Below are 21,590 nucleotides of genomic sequence, written 5' to 3' on the forward strand. Positions count from 1 at the left end.
CTCCAACTCTTGATTGGCAGAGGCTCCCCAGAGACTGGTGTCACCTGCTGTATGAGACCTTTTACCAGCTGGCGCCCATACTTGAATCCGGGATCTTCTGCACGCAATGTATGCGTTCCACCCAGAATCACAGCCTCCCGTTTGGAATACTGCGGCATGGGCACAGAGTTCTGGCAAGCTTGTTCCCCCTGGCCCTACACTGAACGGACAACCTGGAGCTTTCCTCTCTTCTTTCTCTGGGACCCGTCACAAGGAAGAAGCTGGAGTAAATGTTAAAATCTGCCCTTTCTCCAGACAGACAGAGGACTGGCAAGACTGTGTGCAAAGTCTGCTTTGAAATGCAGTAGCAGCTTCCAACTCTTCTGTATCAGTTGTTCCTGTAGCGTTTGAGATTTTGGAGAGGCAAGTTGGAAAGCTACCCTATCTATCGCTCACGGGTGACTTTGTTGTTCACCTTTCTGCTGAGCAGCTGCAGGGGATTTATAATGTCAGTTACAGACTAATAGGCCATATTAGGAGATGGCCAATCGTCTGCCCGACGGGGCAGAATCATTTGGAAGCACCTGACTTCAGACTGCTTAGCCTGTTCCGGGTGGAAGAATTCTCTTGTATATGTGCATATTTATGTGTGTGTTTTAGTGACGCATGGTGGACTCAGAAGGCATAATAGGCATTTTATTAGTAGAAGGACATGTGCTGCTAGGTGTGGTAATGGTGCCAGAGAGGCAGCTTCTGCACCTGAAGCAGGAAAGCACTGCAAATAATTCAAGAAGAATCCCCCCCCATGTGTTTGCATCTTGAACCAAGACTCTGCTTTTAAATGTGGCTTTCAAATCATTAGGTTAGATCTTACAGAGCAACATGGGCTCCCTCTGGCGGAGAACTTGATATTGAACTTCCCAGATGTGGTATTATGGTAACTGTTTGTAAGGAGATGACATAATGATAGTATTTGTTCAAAAGGAAGGGCAACGCTGAATTAAGATGACCCCCTCATCCCCCTAAAAAATTATATATTTTTTATTGTGGATCATAACTGAAACACCTTGCAGCAGTCGGGGGCTGTATGAATTTGAGATGATTCCTCCCCCCCCCCCCCTTGACGGGATACTTGGAGAAAAATTATTTGTTAATAATGTTTAAGTACCTTTACTTAAACAGGCAATGTGTTATTCTAGAAGACTTGATTCTTAGTCAGTGATTTTTAGGAATGCTTCCTTTCCTTTCCATTGCTGCTGTCTCACCTGTGTCTTGATCCTGAGGAGTGTTAAACCTGCAGTTTATCTCCATCTTTGGAAATTTTTAAACAGAGGCTGGATAGCCATCTGACGGAGAGGCTGATTCTGTGAAGGTTCAAGGAGGTGGCAGGTTACAGTGGATGAGCGATAGGAATGTGAGTGTCCTGCATAGTGCAGGGGGTTGGACTAGATAGAATCATAGAATCATAGAGTTGGAAGGGACCTCATGGGTCATCTAGTCCACCCCCTGCACTATGCAGGACACTCACAACCCTATCGCCCATCCACTGTAATCTGCCACTCCCTTAAGCCTTCACAGCCATCTGACGGAGAGGCTGATTCTATCTAGTCAGGAGATCCTTTCCAACTCTATGATTCTATGATTCTATGGTCTCCTCCCCTCCCCGCCCCCAATATACATAGTAAGAAGTGTTGAATGGACCTGCTGCTCTCCGGCCTATAAGAAAATGTTCGTATAGTCTATGTTAGAGGGAAATTCTCCGGACAGTGTCTGCTTAAAGCTCTGGAGAAAACTTGCCCCATCTATTAGAGGCAAAAACCATTGCCATTGCAAGGCTTGAAAACCAAGCTCCAGATCGATCAATGCATGACCAGTGTGCAATAGGTGCAAGCTGGACCTTGCATGTACTAAAATTGCATTGATTTCAGTAAATCTAAAGTGCTTGTAACCAATCTTGGCATGTCCACTCGATGTTTATGCATCCTGACTGTTCTGTAGATGGCTGGCATGGCATTCGTTTTCTCTCCCTAGCCGTGAACGTTTGCATCAAGCCTTCTGGAAATTGGCTAATTTATTCTTCGAGTGGCTTCATTAGCCATCCCTCATGAAACAGGACGGCAAAGACACATTATAGATCGATCTCTTGGTAACCTCTCCTACACTGTAGTTGTCACTGCCCCTCTTAAGATCCTGATATCTGCGTATGACGCAGGCACCAGCAAGCGAGCACAAACTCAATTAGACTGGCACCTCATTTAGCAACTGGTACTAGCACTAAGCATCTGTTCCTCTCAAGGGAATCCACAAACATGTCATCCTCTGCCTGCTTCGTTGAATGGTTCTGTCCAGTGGCTTTTGTTTCTGGCCTTGTGAGCTTAATTGCATTCATCCAGAATAATCAGGAAAGATCTGTAATGTATCATAACTACTTTGCTTTGGCAGATGCTCTTCTTGCCTGGAGGAAAGGGAGGCTCAAATGACGGAGAAGACGAAGGCAGCCAGTGATTACAGTTCTAATTCTCAACACCATTTGCTTAGCCTGTTCAGCCTGTGAGGCACAGTGCTTTGTGACTGCTTAACCATAGCAGCGTGTGTCATGTTGGTTTTGCAGCTGCTTAGAACGTTCAGCATCTGATCTATCAGCAATCTAATTTTCTTCTCTACGAATAGCTCCAGATTGAAGGGATCTCCTTCCTTCCTTTTTTTTTTTAACTGAGGCATTCCCCATTTGCTTCTCTTTTACCTCCCACTGTTAAATTTATGCCTGATTTCTGGCAGCTTGGTATTCCTCTCAGCAGTATTTCTTGCGTTCCTTTCTGTTCAGGAGATGAAAATGTTTCGGACAGCCTTGTATTTTACTGCCCCACAAGTCGGGGTTGTAAACAGCATTGTCATTCAGTCCAGCATTTATGTCTTCTTGAGATGCCACATTGGAGTTGTAGGAGTGCGACGTCCTGATAGCCAAGTGAGCTTTTTCAGGGGGAGGAACATTATGTTGGTTGAATACGATAGTATATAAATGTTTCTCGGCAATTCAACCAATTATTGTAGTGTTTTCCCTCATTCTGTTTAGGTGGGATCTCATATTTCGTTATACTAACGTGTTTCACTTCTCCAGAAAGCTTTAAAACATGTTTGCTTGTTGAGACCTTACCAGGTTCAGCAAGTTCCTCTGACTTAAAACGTGGCAAGTTATGAGTCAAGGTCAAGTTGTATGGCCAAAAAAATGTGGAAAAGTCTCGAGCTAGCATTTAGTTGTGATAACCTCCTTTCTTCAGAAGGCAGTCTTGGACCTAGTGAAGATCCCTTCAGGGGGTGGAGGTAGGCGTCTTGCTCATTTTGCGGATCATTTGCTACCTCTCTTCTGACATTTTAAAATCTCTGGGATTCATATGGTCATCTTATCCTAAGGCATGTATCGCTGCCCATACTCTCTTTCATTTTAACTATTGAGTTCTCGCAACTAGTCTCCTGCCCTGAATGGTAGAAAATTCCTTCTGACCTAATAGATGCCAGACAGAGCCAAGGGACTAAACGTATTTGCTAGCTGGTAAAATTTATACTTGTAACCAGATGTAATTTTTAAGAATTCATTAAAAAAATACTTAAGCTGAAAGTCTGTTTTAGTCAGTTCAGGGTGATAAATCCTGATGGTGGGATTATGGACTGCACTGGCTATATATATTAGCTGGAAAGGGTAAATGGAATCTCCTAAGCAACGGAAGACGGAGTCCTCTCACTTAAACACTTTGTGTGGGTCTGAGGGCCTTGCTTAAACCCTTCATACAAATTATAGCCACCCCACCCATCTCTTCCCTTTCCCCTGTAAATTTGTGCTTAAGTTTGAAAATTCAGTTTTTATGAGCACCCCCCTTTTTAAAAGATTTGCTTCCACTAAATTAAATCCACTACTTTATAAATGATGACAGGGAAAGGAGTGTTGGGCTTCAGCCCCAAAGCAGTTGTCTTAAAATGGTTCCGTTGGAGCCCCTTGAAAGTATCCATGCCGGAAAAGGGGGCAGTTCCTCCCTCCTGCAGCAGCCTTCCAATTCCCCCTTGTTCTTAGAGTCACCAACGACCGATTGGGACTGCAGGTCTGGAATTACAACCAATCTCCAAACTACAGAGAGTAGTTCCCCTGGAGAAAATTGCTGCTTTGGAAAGTAGACTGTATGTCAATATACCCCCATTAAGGTCCCCCCCTCTCCAAACCCTGCCCACCTCAGGCTCCACCCCCAGAGTCTCCAGGAATTTCCTAACCCAGAGTTGGCAACCATATTCATGTTGTATCTTGTTACCTCCCACCACCAGCATTTCAGTGGCTGTTTTATGCTGCTTCAGGAGTGGGTATAAGTTGTGTTTTTATGCATGGAATTTTAGACAGGACCCAACCCATTGGTTTGTGCACCAGTTTGTCCACAGTCCGCAGCTGTCCTTCTGTTTCACAGTAGACTCCAGTTTATTTAAACTTTGGTTTAGGGTGTGATGTCTTTACACGGGCTGCCCAGCAAACTGTCTTGGAAGGTGATGAATTTTAATTCTAAACTGTCATCTGTCATTGGTTTGTTAGTCGATTTATTGGCCGCCACGCTCAGCCAAGGCCAGCTCACAAGTAACAAGAGAATACAAACTACAGTAGCCTGACATTAAAACCGAGTCCCAGATTAAAACAAAATCTTGTAATACAATATAATAAAGGGGCAGAGAGTTCGCCCCTTAACCTTCCATCCCTGACAGCAGGCTCAGAGTCAGCGAAGGGCCCTCAACAACAGACTCTGTGTATTGACAAGTGAGGAAGATATTGTGGCATGAGATGTTAGTATCGGGGGGGGGGGGGTCCACGATCTTCCAGCCCTAGCCTCGACCAAACATCTGGTGGAAGAGCTCTGTCTTACTGGCCCTGTGGACCTGTGATAGTCCCAACATTGATAGCTCAATGAAACTTACCTCTCTTAGCTTCCTGCATAGAGAGAGGGACACATAGTCCAGTGAAACTGCTCTCTGCTTCAGGTATATTGGCCCTGTCCATGGTCCTCATCTATTAGTAACGACTTGACAATCTGAGAATACTTCTGGTTTAAAAGGTGGGGAAATAGCAAGGTGAGTCTTTAAAAGATATATTTTGTCACAGTTTAGAAGTTCCTGAATTCCGTGAAGCAACAAGACCAAAAAGGAGCGACAAAAGGTCAGGTTACTGACAATCCGCAGTGAAGAGGAGACAGAGAGTAAGTTTTGCTTGTCCTATTGTTCTCAGAATTGTTCCAGCCATACAACAAGAAGCTTACCGCATACATAACAGAGCTTGCAAAAAGTACCCAGGGATTCATCTTGGAGTTGGGGAAGGAAGCAAGCGGTGGAGGATATCAGCGAATTGTAGTTACGTTCTTTTGGTAGGTTAGCCGGGGGCTTGTGCAACACTGGTTAAACAAACTACAGTTTATTGTGAATGCAGGCTGTAATTTGTAATCGAAGGCTGCATTGTTCTGTAATTATGTTCTCTGCGTCCAAAGGAACAGTGCATAAGAAGTCAGTCTTGTAACTAAGCGCTGAGCTTTTTTAATGGAATGCTTGGGAATTGAGGAGTGTAGAGCAGAGGTGAAATAAAATGCCTGTTTGGGAATAATCATGCAGCTGAGGTGCACAGAAGACTTTATTGCTAGATTTTTAGATAGGCAGGCTTTTTAAATTGCCTGACTTGTGTGCATTTGGACCAGGAAAGCTGTATATAATGACCTGTTTCTGTATATTATCAAGATTAGGCTTCTCTTAAACCCTCTGGAAATGCAGGTACGGCAGTATTACCACATCCCATGTATCCAGCAAGGATATCCTATTTAAGTTTGGTGTAGTGGTTGGAGTGTGGATTTCTAATCTGGCATGCCGGGTTCAATTCTGCACTCCCCCACATGCAGCCAGCTGGCTGACCTTGGGCTCGCCACGGTGCTGATAAAACTGTTCTGACCGAGCAGTGATGTCAGGGCTCTCTCAGCCTCACCCACCTCACAGGGTGTCTGTTGTGGGGATAGGAAAGGATTTTGTCCCTGGTATCTGTCTTGAAATCTGTCTTGAAAAGCAGGATTTGGAAAAGACCTTTCCCTACCTGAGACCCTTGAAAGCTGTTTCCAGATAAGGTAGATGATCAAATCACCTTCATATGGTCTTCTTCCCCTGTTTTTGATGAAGATGGTTGGGTGAGTTCTAGAATGTACTCCTAGTTGATCTGGGGCAGCCTAAAATGTGCCCTAGAACAGGGGTAGTCAACCTGTGGTCCTCCAGATGTCCATCGACTACAATTCCCATGAGCCCCTGCCGTGAACATTTGGAGGACCACAGGTTGACTACCCCTGCCCTAGAATTCCCAACAGATCACAGACATTCCATAGCAAATACTCATCACTGAATTTGTGTGCAGAATTCTTGGGAGTTAGAAACTTCCCATTTGATACAGGCACATAGATAATAACATTAAAGGTTAGGCTCCAAACTATGGTGGTGATTGCCTTCTAAATATTATTCCTCTGAGCCATTGGGTTACGATGAGATTTAATGGCATAGGCAGCCACCAGAACAGATGGCTGAAGGTCAGTTCGGGAGGAAAATAAACACAACATCTCTGTTTTTAAAAGCATTCCCTGTTGGTGGCAATTGTTCTCTCGGGGATCTTCCTGACCAGCAATGGTTTTGAATTCTGAATGTCACATATTTGACGTAGAGAAAGCTCAGGTTGGAAAGTTCCTCTGAGGTCTGCTTAAACACACTGACCAGAAGACCAAAGACCATTGAATGGGAGTGTTTTCCCTTTACAAGCTCTAGTGCATTCATTCCCCCACCTCTTGTGCTTGCCTATTTGTGGGGGCAGTTGGGTCCATTGTTCTGCCTTTGAAACTAGCTTGGCAGAGAGGGCCAAATGTCATTCTCTTCAAGTTGGAAGAACGAATGGTACAGGCTTTGACGCAAAGCTTTCACATGTTAATGTACCACTTGGCTTTATCTCTCGATGTGAGAGGAGGAAGGTTTTTATGTTATCTGAGTAGGAAGTTGTGCAGTGCTCCTATTTAACCCCTGGCGCAGGTCCTAGGGAAATTCCGTGGTCACCTCACTCTTTTTATCTTCTTTTTAAAATGTATTTTAAAGCCTCGTTAAAGGAAGAGTGGAGAGACCTGATCGTTGGTTAAATACTCAGTGTTCTTGGCCCAGCATTGCAGTTCTGCAGGAATGCCTATTACCGAACTTATCAAGTGTTGTCAGAATGTCAAGGAGTTGCAATAAGCAAAGAGACCAAATTGGATCCTATCTTACTCCTCTTAGCAAAGGCTGAGATATGCTGGCAAGAGGTGAGCCAGTATTGCTCTGCATTGAATTTAAGGGAGCAAAGATCTTGACCTTCCTTACTGGGAGTGTAATGTATTGAATCCTCTGCTCCATGTTTTCTTCTTGCTGTAGTCCCCCAAATGTTGCCCCCAGGGACAATGTAGGAGACTTGTAGTGAGAGAAAAATGCCTTAACTTCAACAGGAATAGACCGTATGATCCAACCTATTGTGTTTTGAAACAGTTGAAAGATGCCAAAGGTTCCATATATGTGTCTTTATACAATGTCCACACTATTGGTGATGGTTTTTAATGCATTTGTGTGCTTAATTGAGCACAAGAAGAGACTAGTAGGTTGATCAGATTAAGAAAAAGGGGCACACTTCTTGATTTTATACATCCCCAGTTTCAGTTTGTTAGCCACTCTCCAGGCAGCTATTAATAATTATGCTTCAACATCTTCACCATTGGGCCATGCAGTAGCTCTTTTCCACAGGAGTGTGTGTGAAGTGCTATCAAGTTGCGGCCAACTAGTGGTACCCCTGTAGGGTTTTCAAGACAAAGGTGGTTTGCTTACAGGACTGTGACAAACCCAAGGTCCCACAGCTGGCTGCATGTGGAGAAGCAGAGAATCAAACCTGGCTCTCCAGATTGGAAGCTGCTGCTCTTAACCACTACACCAAGCTGGCACTACACTAACCAGGGCCAGCCATAGTAATGGTAGGGTACAGACCTTAGTTGAATTTCTGTGACTAGACACACTCTCATTTTAGAAGAACTGGTCTGTGTCAGCTGGAGATCAGTTGTAATCCAATTTAAGACCAATAAAACATAATATAAGCAGACAGGGAGGAGGGCTGATAAGAGTCATGGGGAGCAGGGGGGGGGGAACCAAGCAAAGCAGAGATATCTTCACCTCCTGGTAGAAGACAGCAGTAGAGGGAAACAATCTCTGTATATGAGAGACTTATGAAAAGAAGACCATAACTGAAGCGGGGCTAAGAGTAGTCTTGTTCATCCGTTGTATCAAATGCATGTAGTGCAGGGGTAGTCAACCTGTGGTCCTCCAGATGTTCATGGTCTACAATTCCAGCTAATGCTGGCAGGGGCTCATGAGAATTGTAGTCCATTAACATCTGGAGGACCACAGGCTGACTACCCCTGATGGTAGTGGGTTCCCTCTAAACAGACAGACACCATTGAAAAACATTTATGTCTGTTTAATGAGAGCCCATAACAGGCATTGGAATATGTGAACTGTAGTCTGTACACGTTTATCGCCGGAATAAAGTTCCTGTTGATTTTCAAGGTGCTAGTGAATGGCCACAGGTGTTGCCGTTGTTAATTTGGGAGTAAATTTGCCATGATTTAGGTGTTGTTTGTTTGTTTCCATATCCCTAAAATCCCTGTACACTCTATAAATTTACTAGGATATAAATTATTATGCAAGACCCAATTCTTTCTTTGCAAGTACTGGGAAAATCTGTTAAGGTTTCCTGTGATTAATTTGCGAAAGGGAGAGCATGGAACCATATATTCTAGGCAGGCTGATGGTCAGGGGAGCTGAACCTAAAGTTGTAAGCTGTCTTCCCTCTTCCAGTGAAGAGAAGCAGGAACCTCTGTGCCAACCACAAGAGCAAACGCAATAGGATTGTGAAGGAGAGGAGACATCTTGGATGTCTGTCCCTAGGGCATGGCAGAAGTACACCTTCCTTTTGTAGTGCCCCCAATGAAAAGCACTGATAAGATGGCCAAGACCAAGCTACAGTTTGTTGTTATCTATCCTACTGAGATGAAGATAAATCCAGCCCACTAGAGCCAAATCACAGTTTTATGTGCCATTATATTCACAGGTCCCGTGTTAAAGTTTGTGCCTAAAACTAGTGCGACGATTGTTCTTTGTCAAAGGAACAATATGAATAGTTGCACAGTCGTCTTTTAGCATATTTCATGCTACGTAGTGAAGACTGTGTATTCATTGCAGAACTTCTTAATATTTACAGCTTTATATTTTATCACAGTGTTTCTTATTTTGTTTAAAACGGAGCACTAAGACCATATGTTGCTCTGCAGTTTTAGTTAACTTTTGAAGATTGTTTTATTTTGTCCAAGGCAGAGGGTTCCGAGGGCAGGTTCTCCAATAATTGCTGTCACAAGGGCTATTGCCCCACATTGCAGTCACCCAGACAAGGTTAAAAATAACTAAAGGGAGGGAACCATTTATTTCCTTGCACCTTTTAGAAGACTATGATCCAATAGCACTCCTTCTCTGCAGGAACCTCATCAGTTTCTGTGTTGTGCATTATTATAAATGCTATACAATTTCATTTTTGGGCATATGTTAATTTGCATTTATAACAGTGACTGTTCAAAGGACACTAGCAGCCATTTTAGAGAACTTGCTCCGTCCCTGGTGTTCTGTGGAGTGCCTGAATTTATTAGTACTTCCAAGTCTGTCACATACAGCAGTTGTCGGAGGCTGATCAAGGACTCTGAAGAAGAAAATGGTGCGTGGGTGTTCTTCATTTATTTTTGAAATAGCACATGCCCCAGTTTCTTGGTTCTTCCACATTAAATTTGTTTAAAATTTATATGTTTCTATTGGGAAATAAGGAGCTGGATTTGAGTTCAGTGTCTTTATGAAACGACTAGCTTGTCCTTCCCATTATCTTAAGAACCCTCCAGTTCAGACACATTATCTCCACCACCTGCCACGTTTTAACAGCAAAGATACGTTCTTCATGGCTACTCCTTACCTATCTTGTGGACACCGGGTAATTTATTCGTGTGTGTGTTTAATCATAAAGCCTGGGTTGAACACAGCAGTTGGTCTCCAAATGCTTGGTTAAATAATGATCATATTATCACTGAGTGACACCTGGACTTATATCCTATACTGGCTTCCCAGTGACTAGTCCATCCAACATAAATTGTTTGGCTTTGCTGTCTGTGGTTTTATCCCCTCAGAGGAGCAAAGAGGGTTGGTTTTTATACCTCGCTTTTCGCTACCAGAAGGAATCTCAAAGTGGCTTTTAATCGCCTTCCCTTCCTCTCCGAACGACCGACACCCTGTGAGGTAGGTAAGACTGCGAGAGCACTGAGATAAACTGCTCTGTGAGAACGGCTCCAACAGGACTTTGATTGGCCCAAGGCCATCACAAAATGTCATAGTCCGGCACTGGTCAGACCACATTTGGAGTACTGTGTGCAGTTCTGGAGGCCATACTACAAGAAGGACGTAGATAAAATTGAAAGGGTACAGAGGAGAGCGACGAAGATGATCTGGGGCCAAGGGACCAAGCCCTATGAAGATAGGTTGAGGGACTTGGGAATATTCAGCCTGGAGAAAAGGAGGTTGAGAGGGGACATGATAGCCCTCTTTAAGTATTTGAAAGGTTGTCACTTGGAGGAGGGCAGGATGCTGTTTCTGTTGGCTGCAGAGGAGAGGACACGCAGTAATGGGTTTAAACTTCAAGTGCAACGATATAGGCTAGATATCAGGAAACAAATTTTCACAGTCAGAGTAGTTCAGCAGTGGAATAGGCTGCCTAAGGAGGTGGTGAGCTCCCCCTCACTGGCAGTCTTCAAGCAAAGGTTGGATACACACTTTTCTTGGATGCTTTAGGATGCTTAGGGCTAATCCTGCGTTGAGAAGGGGGTAGGACTAGATGGCCTGTATGGCCCCTTCCAACTTTATGATTCTACTAGTAAAAAAGCCCATTGTATCCAGAAGACAATGGGCGCTAGCAGGCAGGGACCAGAGCGAGGGGCAGGCGAGGGACAGAACAAGGGACAGGCTACCTGAAAGAGGAGGCGGATGGCGGCTCCTCGGCGTCTCGTGGTTTTTGGTGGGGAGTCCCAGGTGTGGTACGCTGGGCTGCGGCGGCTCCTCTGGGTTTTTTTGATCTTCTGCGGCTGGGGGGGGTGGGTTCTTTCTGCTGCTTCTCGGAGGCCACGCCTGCGGGGCCGTGCCCGGCCGCGTGCCGCGCCCGTGGATCGGGCCGCGCGGGCGCGGCCTGGCCCTGATTCCCTCTCGGCGGCTGGAGTCTCGGCGGCTGGAGTCTCGGCGGCTGGAGGTTCTCGGCGGCTGGAGTCTTGCCGGGGGCTCCCTCAGGGGCCGGCCTGACGCGTCAGGCCGGGAGCAACTGCGAGCCGCGCTGCGCGCGGCTCGCAGTTACTGGGGCTGGGAATCAGAGGGACCAATCGGCAGGCGCTTTGCGCCTGCCGATTGGTCCCTCTGATTGTCTGTCATGAGGAAGGGTCCAATCCGGACCCTTCCTCATCCCGGACACATCCCGCCCCAGAACCCCTTACTATTTTATTTAGTCCGTGGCGCCCGCGGCGCCACGGGCGGTGTACAGATGATTCTAAGGCCACCCACCCAGCTGGCTGCATGTGGAGGAGCAGGGAATCAGTCCTGGCTCAACAGATTAGAAGCTGCCTCTTTTAACCACTATACCAAGCTGGCTCCTCGACACTCAGCCCATCCTTGGTGCTTTGGGTGTGTAAATCCCTGCTGAGACTAATCCCAGGTCCTTAGGGGAAATGATTTTGGAGCATTCCCTCTTTGTGACTCTCTGACAAAGTACCCGTACTCCACAGCAAGGGGTTCTGTCTTCAAGGTTATAAAAAAACACAAGTGAGTATGGCCATTCATGTAGTAGATGGGTTGATGGGTAGTTGAGTCAGAACTTGAAGTGTTGCTGGGGCCATTGTGGTGTGCCCCCTCCCCAAATACCTTATTACACATGGGATTGCACATAGTGCAACTTCAGTATTGTATCTCTATCCCGATTCTAGAACTGACCCTCATCCTACATTGCCATTTGATATACAGGCAGTAATGCATGACCAGTGTTCAGAAAGATCCTGACATGAGGGCTTAATTTTCTTCTCCGGAGTTAGCTTCAGGGATTGTGCTTCCACAGGAAAGAGAAGGTGGCCTGTGCCAAGCATCTCTGGGCCCTGGCTCCGAAGCTTATGGATAAACAGCTTCATTTCCCATTATCGTCAATCCTTTGCACTGTAAGTCTGCTGGATTCGCAAGGGAAAGGAATGCAGCCCAGTTCATCACCTGTTGAGGATCAAAAATAAATCAACCAAGCAGAGACCAGGAGGGTTGTTTGTTGTAAATGCTGCCTTTCCAAAAGCAAAACCAATTTTATGGTTCCTCCTTTATTGCTTTAGCTGTTCATTTTTGTGGGGTGCCAGAAAGAAATTAAAGAATTTTCAGGCTTATGTGAGAAGCAATTTTAGGATCAATGTTTTCTAGAGAAAAATGTCAGCTCTCTCTCCCTATCATCATTCAGTAGGGCAGAGCACAAAAGGATATGAATGTCCATAATTGCATGCACTCATTAAGTAGTTTGGAATTGCCGGGAAGAGGCAAGGGAAAGATGTCTGCATTTGCCTGAAAATTCTCCTGTCCCCCTTCACTCGTACAATTCAAGGTCTTTCCATCTGTCTTTCCATCCCAAAGGACACTCCATGTGACAACTCTTAAGAGTAAGAGAAGAGCTGATTTCATTCAGCAATTTATACCACAGTCCTATGCACACCTATACCTTTGACTTATCAGGCTTTACTTATCAGAGCCAGTTTGATGTAGTGGTTAGGAGAACTGACTTCGAATCTGGCAAACTGGGTTCGATTCCCCGCTTCTCCACATGCAGCCAGCTGAGTGACCTTGGACTCGCCACAGCACTGAGAAAGCTGTTCTGCGTAGTAATATCAGGGTGCCTCACAGGGTGTCTGTTGTGAGGAGAGGAAAGGGAAGGCAATTGTAAGCCACTCTGAGACTCCTGGTAGAGAAAAGCCGCATAAAAGAACCAACTCTTCTTCTACATGATCTCGTCCCATTGTTTCTTCTACACTGAAATGTAGAAGAACTATTAGAGATGTATTACCTCACTCCCTGACATTTTGTGGCTGGCACCTCCTCTTCTGGCAGCCATTTTATAGTGGTATTCACCACCTAGTGTCAAAATTCCAAGTGCACGTGCCGGCTCAAAAGATCGAGGTTCCCTTTCCTAGTCTGTATCGAGTTCCAGTATGTGGGGTTTTTGAAATCTGTACTCCATGGGCTGTGTTCAGAATTAGTTATATAATAACTCCACTTAGGAATGCACCGTCAGTTCCAGCCTCCCCACAAAAGTCTGTGTCCTTGGAGATAACTGTGGAAGTTCCACCTTCCCTATGGAAGGAGCGTTAAGAGTCGCTGACTGCTTTTGAAATTTCCAGTTGAATTTAAGCACCCATGAACAAGTTTCCAAATGGGAATCTGAAACGAGGGGAAGAACTTGAGGGTTCATGTTGTCTTTGTCTCATGTCTCAGAGCACATGCAGAAGCGCCATCTTCAGTGAAACATGATGTGCGAGCAGAACCTGGTGAGAAGATGAAGAACAGAGAAGAACCAGCGAATGAAGAGTGTGATGACAGGAAGGCCGTGGAACCAAGTGATGAGGATGCTCAGGCAGAAGGGAAGAAGAAGAAGCGTTCTGGATTTCGGGACCGTAAAGTATGTGTCTCGGTTGCCGTGGAAAATTCTTTGCTAACCTGCAGCAGTTTAAACAGCAAAAAGATGTGTATACTTTGATAGTTGAAATGGGCTTAAATGTGTAAGCTGTGTGTATCCTGAGTGCAGCTCTTCTCTCTTGCCTGTTCTCCTCAAGGGTAGCCTTATGTAGTACCTTTTGTAGCAGTGGTTCTCAACCTTCCTAATGCCGCGGCCCTTTAATACAGTTCCTCATGTTGTGGTGACCCCCAACCATAAAATTCTGCAAGTGTTCTTTCACAGAAATTAAACTGAAATTGACCAATGGTGCGGAGATCCATTGTTCATGATTGTATATAAATTGGCGGGCTCCTTCCGGAGGATTGGCAACTGTGCCGACGCCCCCCCCAGCCAAGGTGCTCACCCTACCACGACCCTTGTGAAAGGGTCGTTCAACCTTCAAGGGGGTCCTGACCCCCAGGCTGAGAACCACTGCTTTATAATAATCCAGTCACAATGCTGTAAAACTTGAATCAGCGTGGCCAGGTCAGTTGAGCTGAAAAATGCAGGGAAATGGTGAATTGATAGAAGGCTTTTCTGGCTGCTACACCAACTTGCTTCTCTGACAAATCCCCAGGCTCTTAAATTGATCTGCCAAAGGGATGTCCCCACTGTCCAGAACAGGTGAGGAACAGTGGATTCTCATGCCATATCACATACTACTTTGGAAACTTGGGTTCAGGAGAGTCCTGGTGGGATGCCCTACTTTTGGAGGAGCACAAAATCAAAGCCACTTGGGGCATAAACATAATTTGTGGATCTTCTGGATCCTAGTCAGCATGTATGCTGTTGTCTAGGCAGGGAAGCTTCATGCTATGACAATCTATAAAGGTGAATAAATTTTATAGGCAAGTTATCTGCTGCAAACTCTTTTATGATTGTCTGTATTAAAAAGGCAGGTGTGGGCAGATGAGTTCTGTTTAAGCTTTTAGGGCTTGGAAGTCCGTCTTGTCTTGGTACCATTAAAGAAAGCAATTAAAAATGACCTAGTAAATCAAAGCCGACACGCAAGCCATGCTGGAGTGAGAATTGGTATAAAAGGAAGTTAGAATATAATAGTTCTTTGTCAGAAAAAATCCTTGTATATGGCTAGCTCAGGAGCAGATTGTTTGTTTGCTGAACAATGCCCGGGCTCAGTAGGAAAAGCACATGAGTGGAAAAGTGATTAAGGGAAGGCACTTGTGGCTGAGAGTTTTAATGGTTTATTTATTTAATTGGCTTTATATCCCGCCGCTCTCGGAGACCGGCTTGCGGCGGGTGAATAAAGTAAAATGTCAATAGTGTTAAAGCTACTTGTTCCAGATGAATACTCCTGTCCCATACTGTCCCATACAGTTCTGCTGTGTCTAGGAAAAAGTTATCACATCTTACAGAACTATTACGCTGTGAGCTTGGAGAGTCGTAAGTGACTTATTTTCTGTGAGGGTGCTATTAATGTATCCCTCAATTTTTGTTGTATTTTGATACTTGCTTACAGTGCTGAGGCTATTTATGTCTGTTTCACTTTGTTGTAGTCCTTATGGGTTCCTTGTCACACCTACTTCTTTTGATCTCATGTAGCAAAATGGTAACTGTTTGTAACCCAGTCTGGCTCCACCCTGTTCTTTAGTCCAGTTTAGAAAAAATTGTGACCTCAGAAAACATTTTGAATCTGTTGTCAAGGATTCTTTCCCAGAGGTAGTGCTCATAAGAAAACAATCCTTGTAAAAATATAGAGTTTATTTGAATAATACTAGTTTTATCTCTAGGCAACACACACTTTAAGACCCTACAGCAAAGGAAACAAGAACATCTAGCTTAACCATCTAACGCATTTAAAATCTTAATTAGATAGCACAATCTTACAGTCCCAAAGTCAAGGGCTGTAGCACAAGCATTCTCTACATTGGTGTCTATTACAATAGAAACATATCATAGTCCAGCAGGCCTTTAGTCCATCAGAATCTGTTTGTGGTCCCCGGGAGGCACGCCTGGCCTTGACCAGGGCTGGTGCCTTTTTGGTCCTGGCCCCAACCTCGTGGAATGTGCTCCCAGAAGTGCTGAGGGCCCTGGCAGAGCTAGCATAGTTCCACAGGGCCTGCAAGATGGAGCTCTTCCGCCAGGCATTTGGTTGATGCTGAGCTGAGGAAGATTTGGTCCCCTGTTGTGAAGCCCGTGAGTGCAAGACATCTAGGCAGGGATCAGCCTCGGTTCGTGACAGAAATGAAGTGCGGGAAAAGTTGTCACAGGCTTGGCTTCTTCAGCCTTAATGTGAAAAGTCTGAGCCGGTATACATTTAAAATGTTGCTGGTGTCAGGTGGTACCCTTGGTTTTCGAGGAAGAAGCAGAAAAAGTTAGTATCCCATTGAAAATTCCACACCTAAGAAAGCAGCTGATCAAATGTCTCTACAGACAGGACACACAGATCCCTTAAAAGGTTGATCACAGTAAGAACATGGCTGTTGCAACATTAACAACACTGGAGATTAATTTTAATTGGTGCACAAAGTACATTTTTCAACCCAAATCGGGTCAAATTAGCTTGTGTTGGTGAGGAAAGGACAAGCACAGTCCTTTCCTTCTTCGCTTTTCTCCAGCTGGCAAATCCCTCCAGCAGGTAACTTCAGGTATTCCCAAAGTAGAAAGAGATTGCAGGTAGCTGCATTGGTCCAAAACCAAATAATGAAACAAAAACCACGTATTAGGACCAACCACAACAACGCAAAATCACGTGTACTGTGTTGTGGCATTTGGGTCCGAATAAAGTGTAAAAAATAAAATGTAAAAAACTTTACTTTTGTGTTGGGCTTTTGCTTTGACCAATCAGCAGATTTACACAGGCGCTGTCAAGGAAGAGTTGTGCCAGTAGGTCTGGCCTTCTAAAATGTCACTTATGCCCCTCACCATTGTGGGAAGAGTTGATTCGATAAGCACACTGGCTCCTGCTCTTCTTGCTGTAGCTGCTGCTGACAACAGAGGAACCATGTTTTTCTAGCTTCTGTTGGCATATAGGAAAGCAGTGATTCAGAGGACGGTGGGGCTGGGGGAGCAGATGCCACCACCCCAGCAAATAGAAACTATCTGGCAAGACAACTTAAAGTGCATATGCAGTAGGAGACAGACAGACTAGGGCCAAAACTGATAAGATGCAGTGTTGAAAATAGGATTTAAAATCTCATTAACTTCCTTTAAAGCAGGTTGCACTTTTCCTCTGCCCAGGACCTTCTCTTCTCCCAGAGCTGTTACTAGATCCATCAGGGAGAAAGACAGGCAACTACTTATAATGAAATCGGGTGTGCATTTGTGTGCAAGCATCTTAAAAAAAAAAAAAACTAAACTAGCGCATGAGTGAAGGTAATAAAGCCCTGCCTGCTCTCTCACTTTAACCCTGTTTTAATTGACAAGTCTAAATGAATCTCTGGGAAGTGCACCTGATTAACCGAGACCTGAATATGCTGAGGATATTAAACCCATCAAAGTTTTTCAAAGGGCCTCCAGATTTGGTTGAACCTCTTGACGTATGCACTTACCCCATGGGCTTCAGTTGCTGGTTTGAGACTCACACATGGGTTGTGTACTAGCTACAGGTGACTTGCATCAGATGCAACCACCCTCATTTTTGTCATGTTGAAGAAGGAATTTTTTATTAAAGGAGGAACATACATTATTTGATCTAAATATATAGGGATATTATAAGTTGGGTTCAGTGTTGCAAGCTAGGATAAAAGGCTGATCTTATCTCAGCACTCAGAGGTGCAGATTTGGCAGGGCTTCAGCCATTCCATGCAAGTCTGGGTTTAGTGAGTCTTGTCTGTCTCTGACATTTTAATTTTGATCTTTCCTGCTCTGTTACACTCCTGGCTCTGTGTGAACCGACAATCAAATGTTATTCTGTTTTGAAATAAAACATAGAAAGTGGAAGGATTTATTACTGAAAGTTCAATAACTCTTTATAAACAAATTTAATTTTGGTCAGCTTGAAATGACAGAGCAATGGTGGCCACATATTTGTTTGCTCATTTTTTCAGCCTAGTTGATCCAGCAATGGGTCTAAAGATTTCCTTATGTTGAAGCCTAACAGTTGTGCTCAGAGTGGTACAGAAATGAACAGCTTATACTCTAGTGCTCTTTAGATGTGTAATGGCTGTTCTTTTAACAATACAAGCATGAACATGTCTTATCTTTATTGGAACCATGATCTCTTCTGATTCCTCATTTTTAAAATGTCTGCCAAATCACGAAGAAGAAGAACTGGTTCTGATATTACTGAAGAAGAAGAAGAGTTGGTTCTTATATGCCACTTTTCTCTTCCCGAAGGAATCTCAAAGCGGTTTACAATTGCCTTCCCTTTCTTCTCCCCACAACAGACCCCCTGTGAGGTGGGTGAGGCTGAGAGAGCCCTGATATTACTGCTTAGTCAGAACAGCTTTATCAGTGCTGTGACAACGGAAAGGTCACCCAGCTGGATGCATGTGGGGGAGCGGGGAATCAAACCCTGCTTGCCAGATTAGAAATCAGCGCTCCCAACCATTACGCAAGTTGGCTCTCAATAAAATTCAAAGTCATAGCTGCCAAGCTATAAACTAAGGAAGCCCATCATCAGAAGTGAAGCTTCAAGGCTAGGGCTGATAAGGAATCCACTGAGGAGTTGTACATTGCTGGGGGCTCAATAGTCACCTCCAGGAGTGGAGAAGGCAGGAAGTCTGGGCGGAAGCTCAGTTCAGATGCCAGAGTGCCTCTTGTCTCACCACAAGTCAAAGGAAGACCAAGCTCCTCCTTGAGGCTTTGCAAGATGCTGGTGAGGGTTCTGCAGCAAATTTGTCACATCTTGATGGTGGATCTTTAAACAAGAAATGTTCCTATCCTTTTTGTTCTTACTAATCCTTCATTTTTTTATTCTCTTCATTCCCTAGTTTTGAGTCCATTCTAAGTTGTTGAGCTATGTAGCCCTAACCCTACATCTTATTCAAGTTGGGTTCATTTGTTTTGACATAAACTTACCTGACAGAGCAGTTTGGGGGGGGGGGGGCGGCGGCGGAGGGAGGACTAATAGTGCCCCTACTTTATCTGAGCAAGGAAAGGATCCAGAAAAAGCAGACCATAGCAACAAAAAGATGTTTCCCCTGTGCTTCAACAACAGACCCAATCTGTTATTGCAGAGGTGTGAACTAAACATCCCGTAGAATCCATAGTTTTTTAGCAATAGCAGCACTCAAGCTGCAGAGTGTGAAAGTGCCAAGTCAGCTTTTGTGATCCATGCTAAATTGGGGGGGGGGGCACAATTGGGCAAATATTTTAGTGCCTGCTTACTTTTCCTCTGACCTTAAACGGCAGCTCATTAGGAATGCAGTGGTGAGGAAGCTGACATAAGCTAAAGCTTTCAAGTTGTTTTGCTCTACCGTTATGTGCTTTGAATGGAGATCTTTGGAAATGTACTACTGACGAGAGGAAGACTTTGGGTGGTCTGTTTGATTTGTCTTCCCCATCCCCCTTCCCATGAAACATTCAAGCTCCAGCCACCCTTGCCATTTTAAAAAATGCTTATGACCTCATGTAGAAACCAAGATGTGATAGGCATTAAATGTGCAGCATGTTCAGTGGTGATTTGGAGGTGGTTAATTAAGAGCCTTAAATGGACTTAAATGGACTCCGGGGAATGGTAGAGGACAGGAAGGCCTGGAGGATCATTGTCCATGGGGTCGTGATGGGTCGGACACGACTTCGCACATAACAACAACAACAATTAAGAGCCGACAGCTCTTGGCTGTCTGGTTCAGATTTGACATAAACCATCATAAACTCACTGAGCAGCCCTAGCCAAGCTCATTGTCCTGATCCCCACCCAGTATAAGAATAATAGTCTTAGAGTAGTACCGTCAGGGGATTTGTTGTAAGAATGACAATGTCTGCTGGTCTTAGGGTTGTGCGATTTGGCAGCCAAAGTGGCCGTTCGCGCCCAGCGCAGCCAGCACCATGCCACGGAGGGGGGGGGGCGGGGGGGCATGGGTGTTGGCATGCCGGGAGACGCACACTCGCAGGTGTGGAGCTCTGCCTGCGTGTGTGTGTCGACCAGCACGCCTGCGCCCCCCCCCCCCCCGCAGGCGCGAACGGCCGCTTCGGCTGCCGACTCGCACAACCCTAGCACTCTAAATGCTAAATTAATGCCTATTAAGCCAGTGCCAAACTTGTGGTTGTAGTTTTGTGTTTCTGGATCACACTAATGCGGGGGAGGTCAAAGCCTGTACTTCATCTGGAGTTATAGGCCATGTACAACCCCTGCCCCAGCCAACACCTGAAAATACGTGCCTTTACTTGCTTATGAGTAAGCGAATCAATCCCATTTGGCCCTGTTACCAAAAGTAAAATATTACATTCTTGTACCTTGTAGCAGCCCTGGCAAAACTCTTTCCTGATTGGCCTAAGATGGTGGGCAATCCACCTATTGACAGGGATTGGAGGGAGGAGGGTGAACAATGTGGCATTAATCAGAGTGCTCAGATACTTTTCCAGAATCCTTGGAATATCAAATCCATACTCCATGCATACTGTCGTAATAACGGACATTTTGCTGGTAGTTAAAGAAACAACTCAATGGAATGCATGCACACCTTTAAAATCAATGTGTTCTGTACAGACTTGTTGTAATCAGTGTCTTTTAGAGCTTCTGAAGACTATAATAGTGGTAAATTAAGTACAAACAAGATTGAAGCTGAGGAATCCAAGTGTGCAGAAGCGATAGTATTTAATAGTAGAAGTTATTTTCTTTTCTGTACATGGTAAACAGGTTGATTGCATTTTGCAGAGACGTGTATTCAGTGATGTGTGTCAAAACAGCAGCTACTGGACTATTGTGAAAATGTCACTTCTCAAATTTCTTTCAGGTGATGGAGTATGAAAACCGAATCCGAGCCTACTCCACTCCAGACAAAATCTTCCGATATTTTGCTACTTTGAAAGTCATCAGTGAGCACGGAGAGTCAGAAGTCTTTATGACTCCACAAGATTTTGTGCGTTCAATAACTCCAAATGAGAAGCAACCAGAAAGTAAGTGACTCTGTTTACACTTTGCACACACAGGTAACTCATACGAAAGGCATTGCCTAATTCTTTTTTTCCATCTAAAATCTGGACTTACTAAATTTTGTTAAATGTTGTGTGCTTGAAAATGTAATGCTGCCTTATACCGAATCTGGCCATTTGTCTCCTGGGATGAGTCATACTTACTTTGACTGACCAGTAGCTCGCAGGGAAAGGTGTTTGACATTACCTGCAATCCTTCCAGTTGCAATCTTGCTGCCACATCCTACCTGCTAACAAGCTCATCTTGCTTCCGGAGGTGGTAACTTTTGAATCAGAAATGATGGCTAGGCCTCTGGGAAGACTTCTATTCACATAAAATTTGAAAATCCTGTGTGACCAACTCTAATTGTTGTAAAAGCTTTTGAATTCAGCAAATCCAAAGCTCAGCCTTGTACACCTGATTCAAGTGGGTAGCCGTGTTGGTCTAAAGTAGCACAATAAAATCAGAGTCCAGTAGCTCCTTTAAAACCAACCAAGATTTATTCAGCGCGCGAGAGTGCTTGTACTTGAAAGCTCATGCCCTGAATAAATCTTTGTTGGTCTTAAAGGTGCTACTGGACTCTGATTTTATTGTACAACTGAGTTGATGATGTCTGATAGCTGATCTACGGCTGTTCATTTGTAGCAGGCAAAGCTTTTTGTTTTTGTATTTAAATTCCTTAGAGTAGCGATCCCCAACCTGTGGGCT

At 44.6% G+C, this 21,590-nt stretch overlaps 1 protein-coding gene across 3 annotated transcripts in view; it reads left to right on the forward strand.

Annotated features, from left to right (window-relative positions):
* MICU1 (mitochondrial calcium uptake 1) overlaps positions 1 to 21,590 on the forward strand; it is a 163,962-nt gene that overhangs the window by 26,868 nt on the left and 115,504 nt on the right. For 2 of the 3 annotated variants that reach the window (XM_077350442.1, XM_077350444.1), the window contains exons 3-4: positions 13,624 to 13,807; positions 20,704 to 20,866. In XM_077350442.1, the coding sequence (XP_077206557.1) occupies positions 13,624 to 13,807; positions 20,704 to 20,866 (347 nt within the window). The remainder of the gene's footprint in view (positions 1 to 13,623; positions 13,808 to 20,703; positions 20,867 to 21,590) is intronic. The other variant, XM_077350445.1, reaches the window with a different exon arrangement.

Source organism: Paroedura picta, chromosome 8, assembly GCF_049243985.1.
Source record: "Paroedura picta isolate Pp20150507F chromosome 8, Ppicta_v3.0, whole genome shotgun sequence".
In the NCBI taxonomy this organism is placed as follows: Eukaryota; Metazoa; Chordata; class Lepidosauria; order Squamata; family Gekkonidae; genus Paroedura; species Paroedura picta.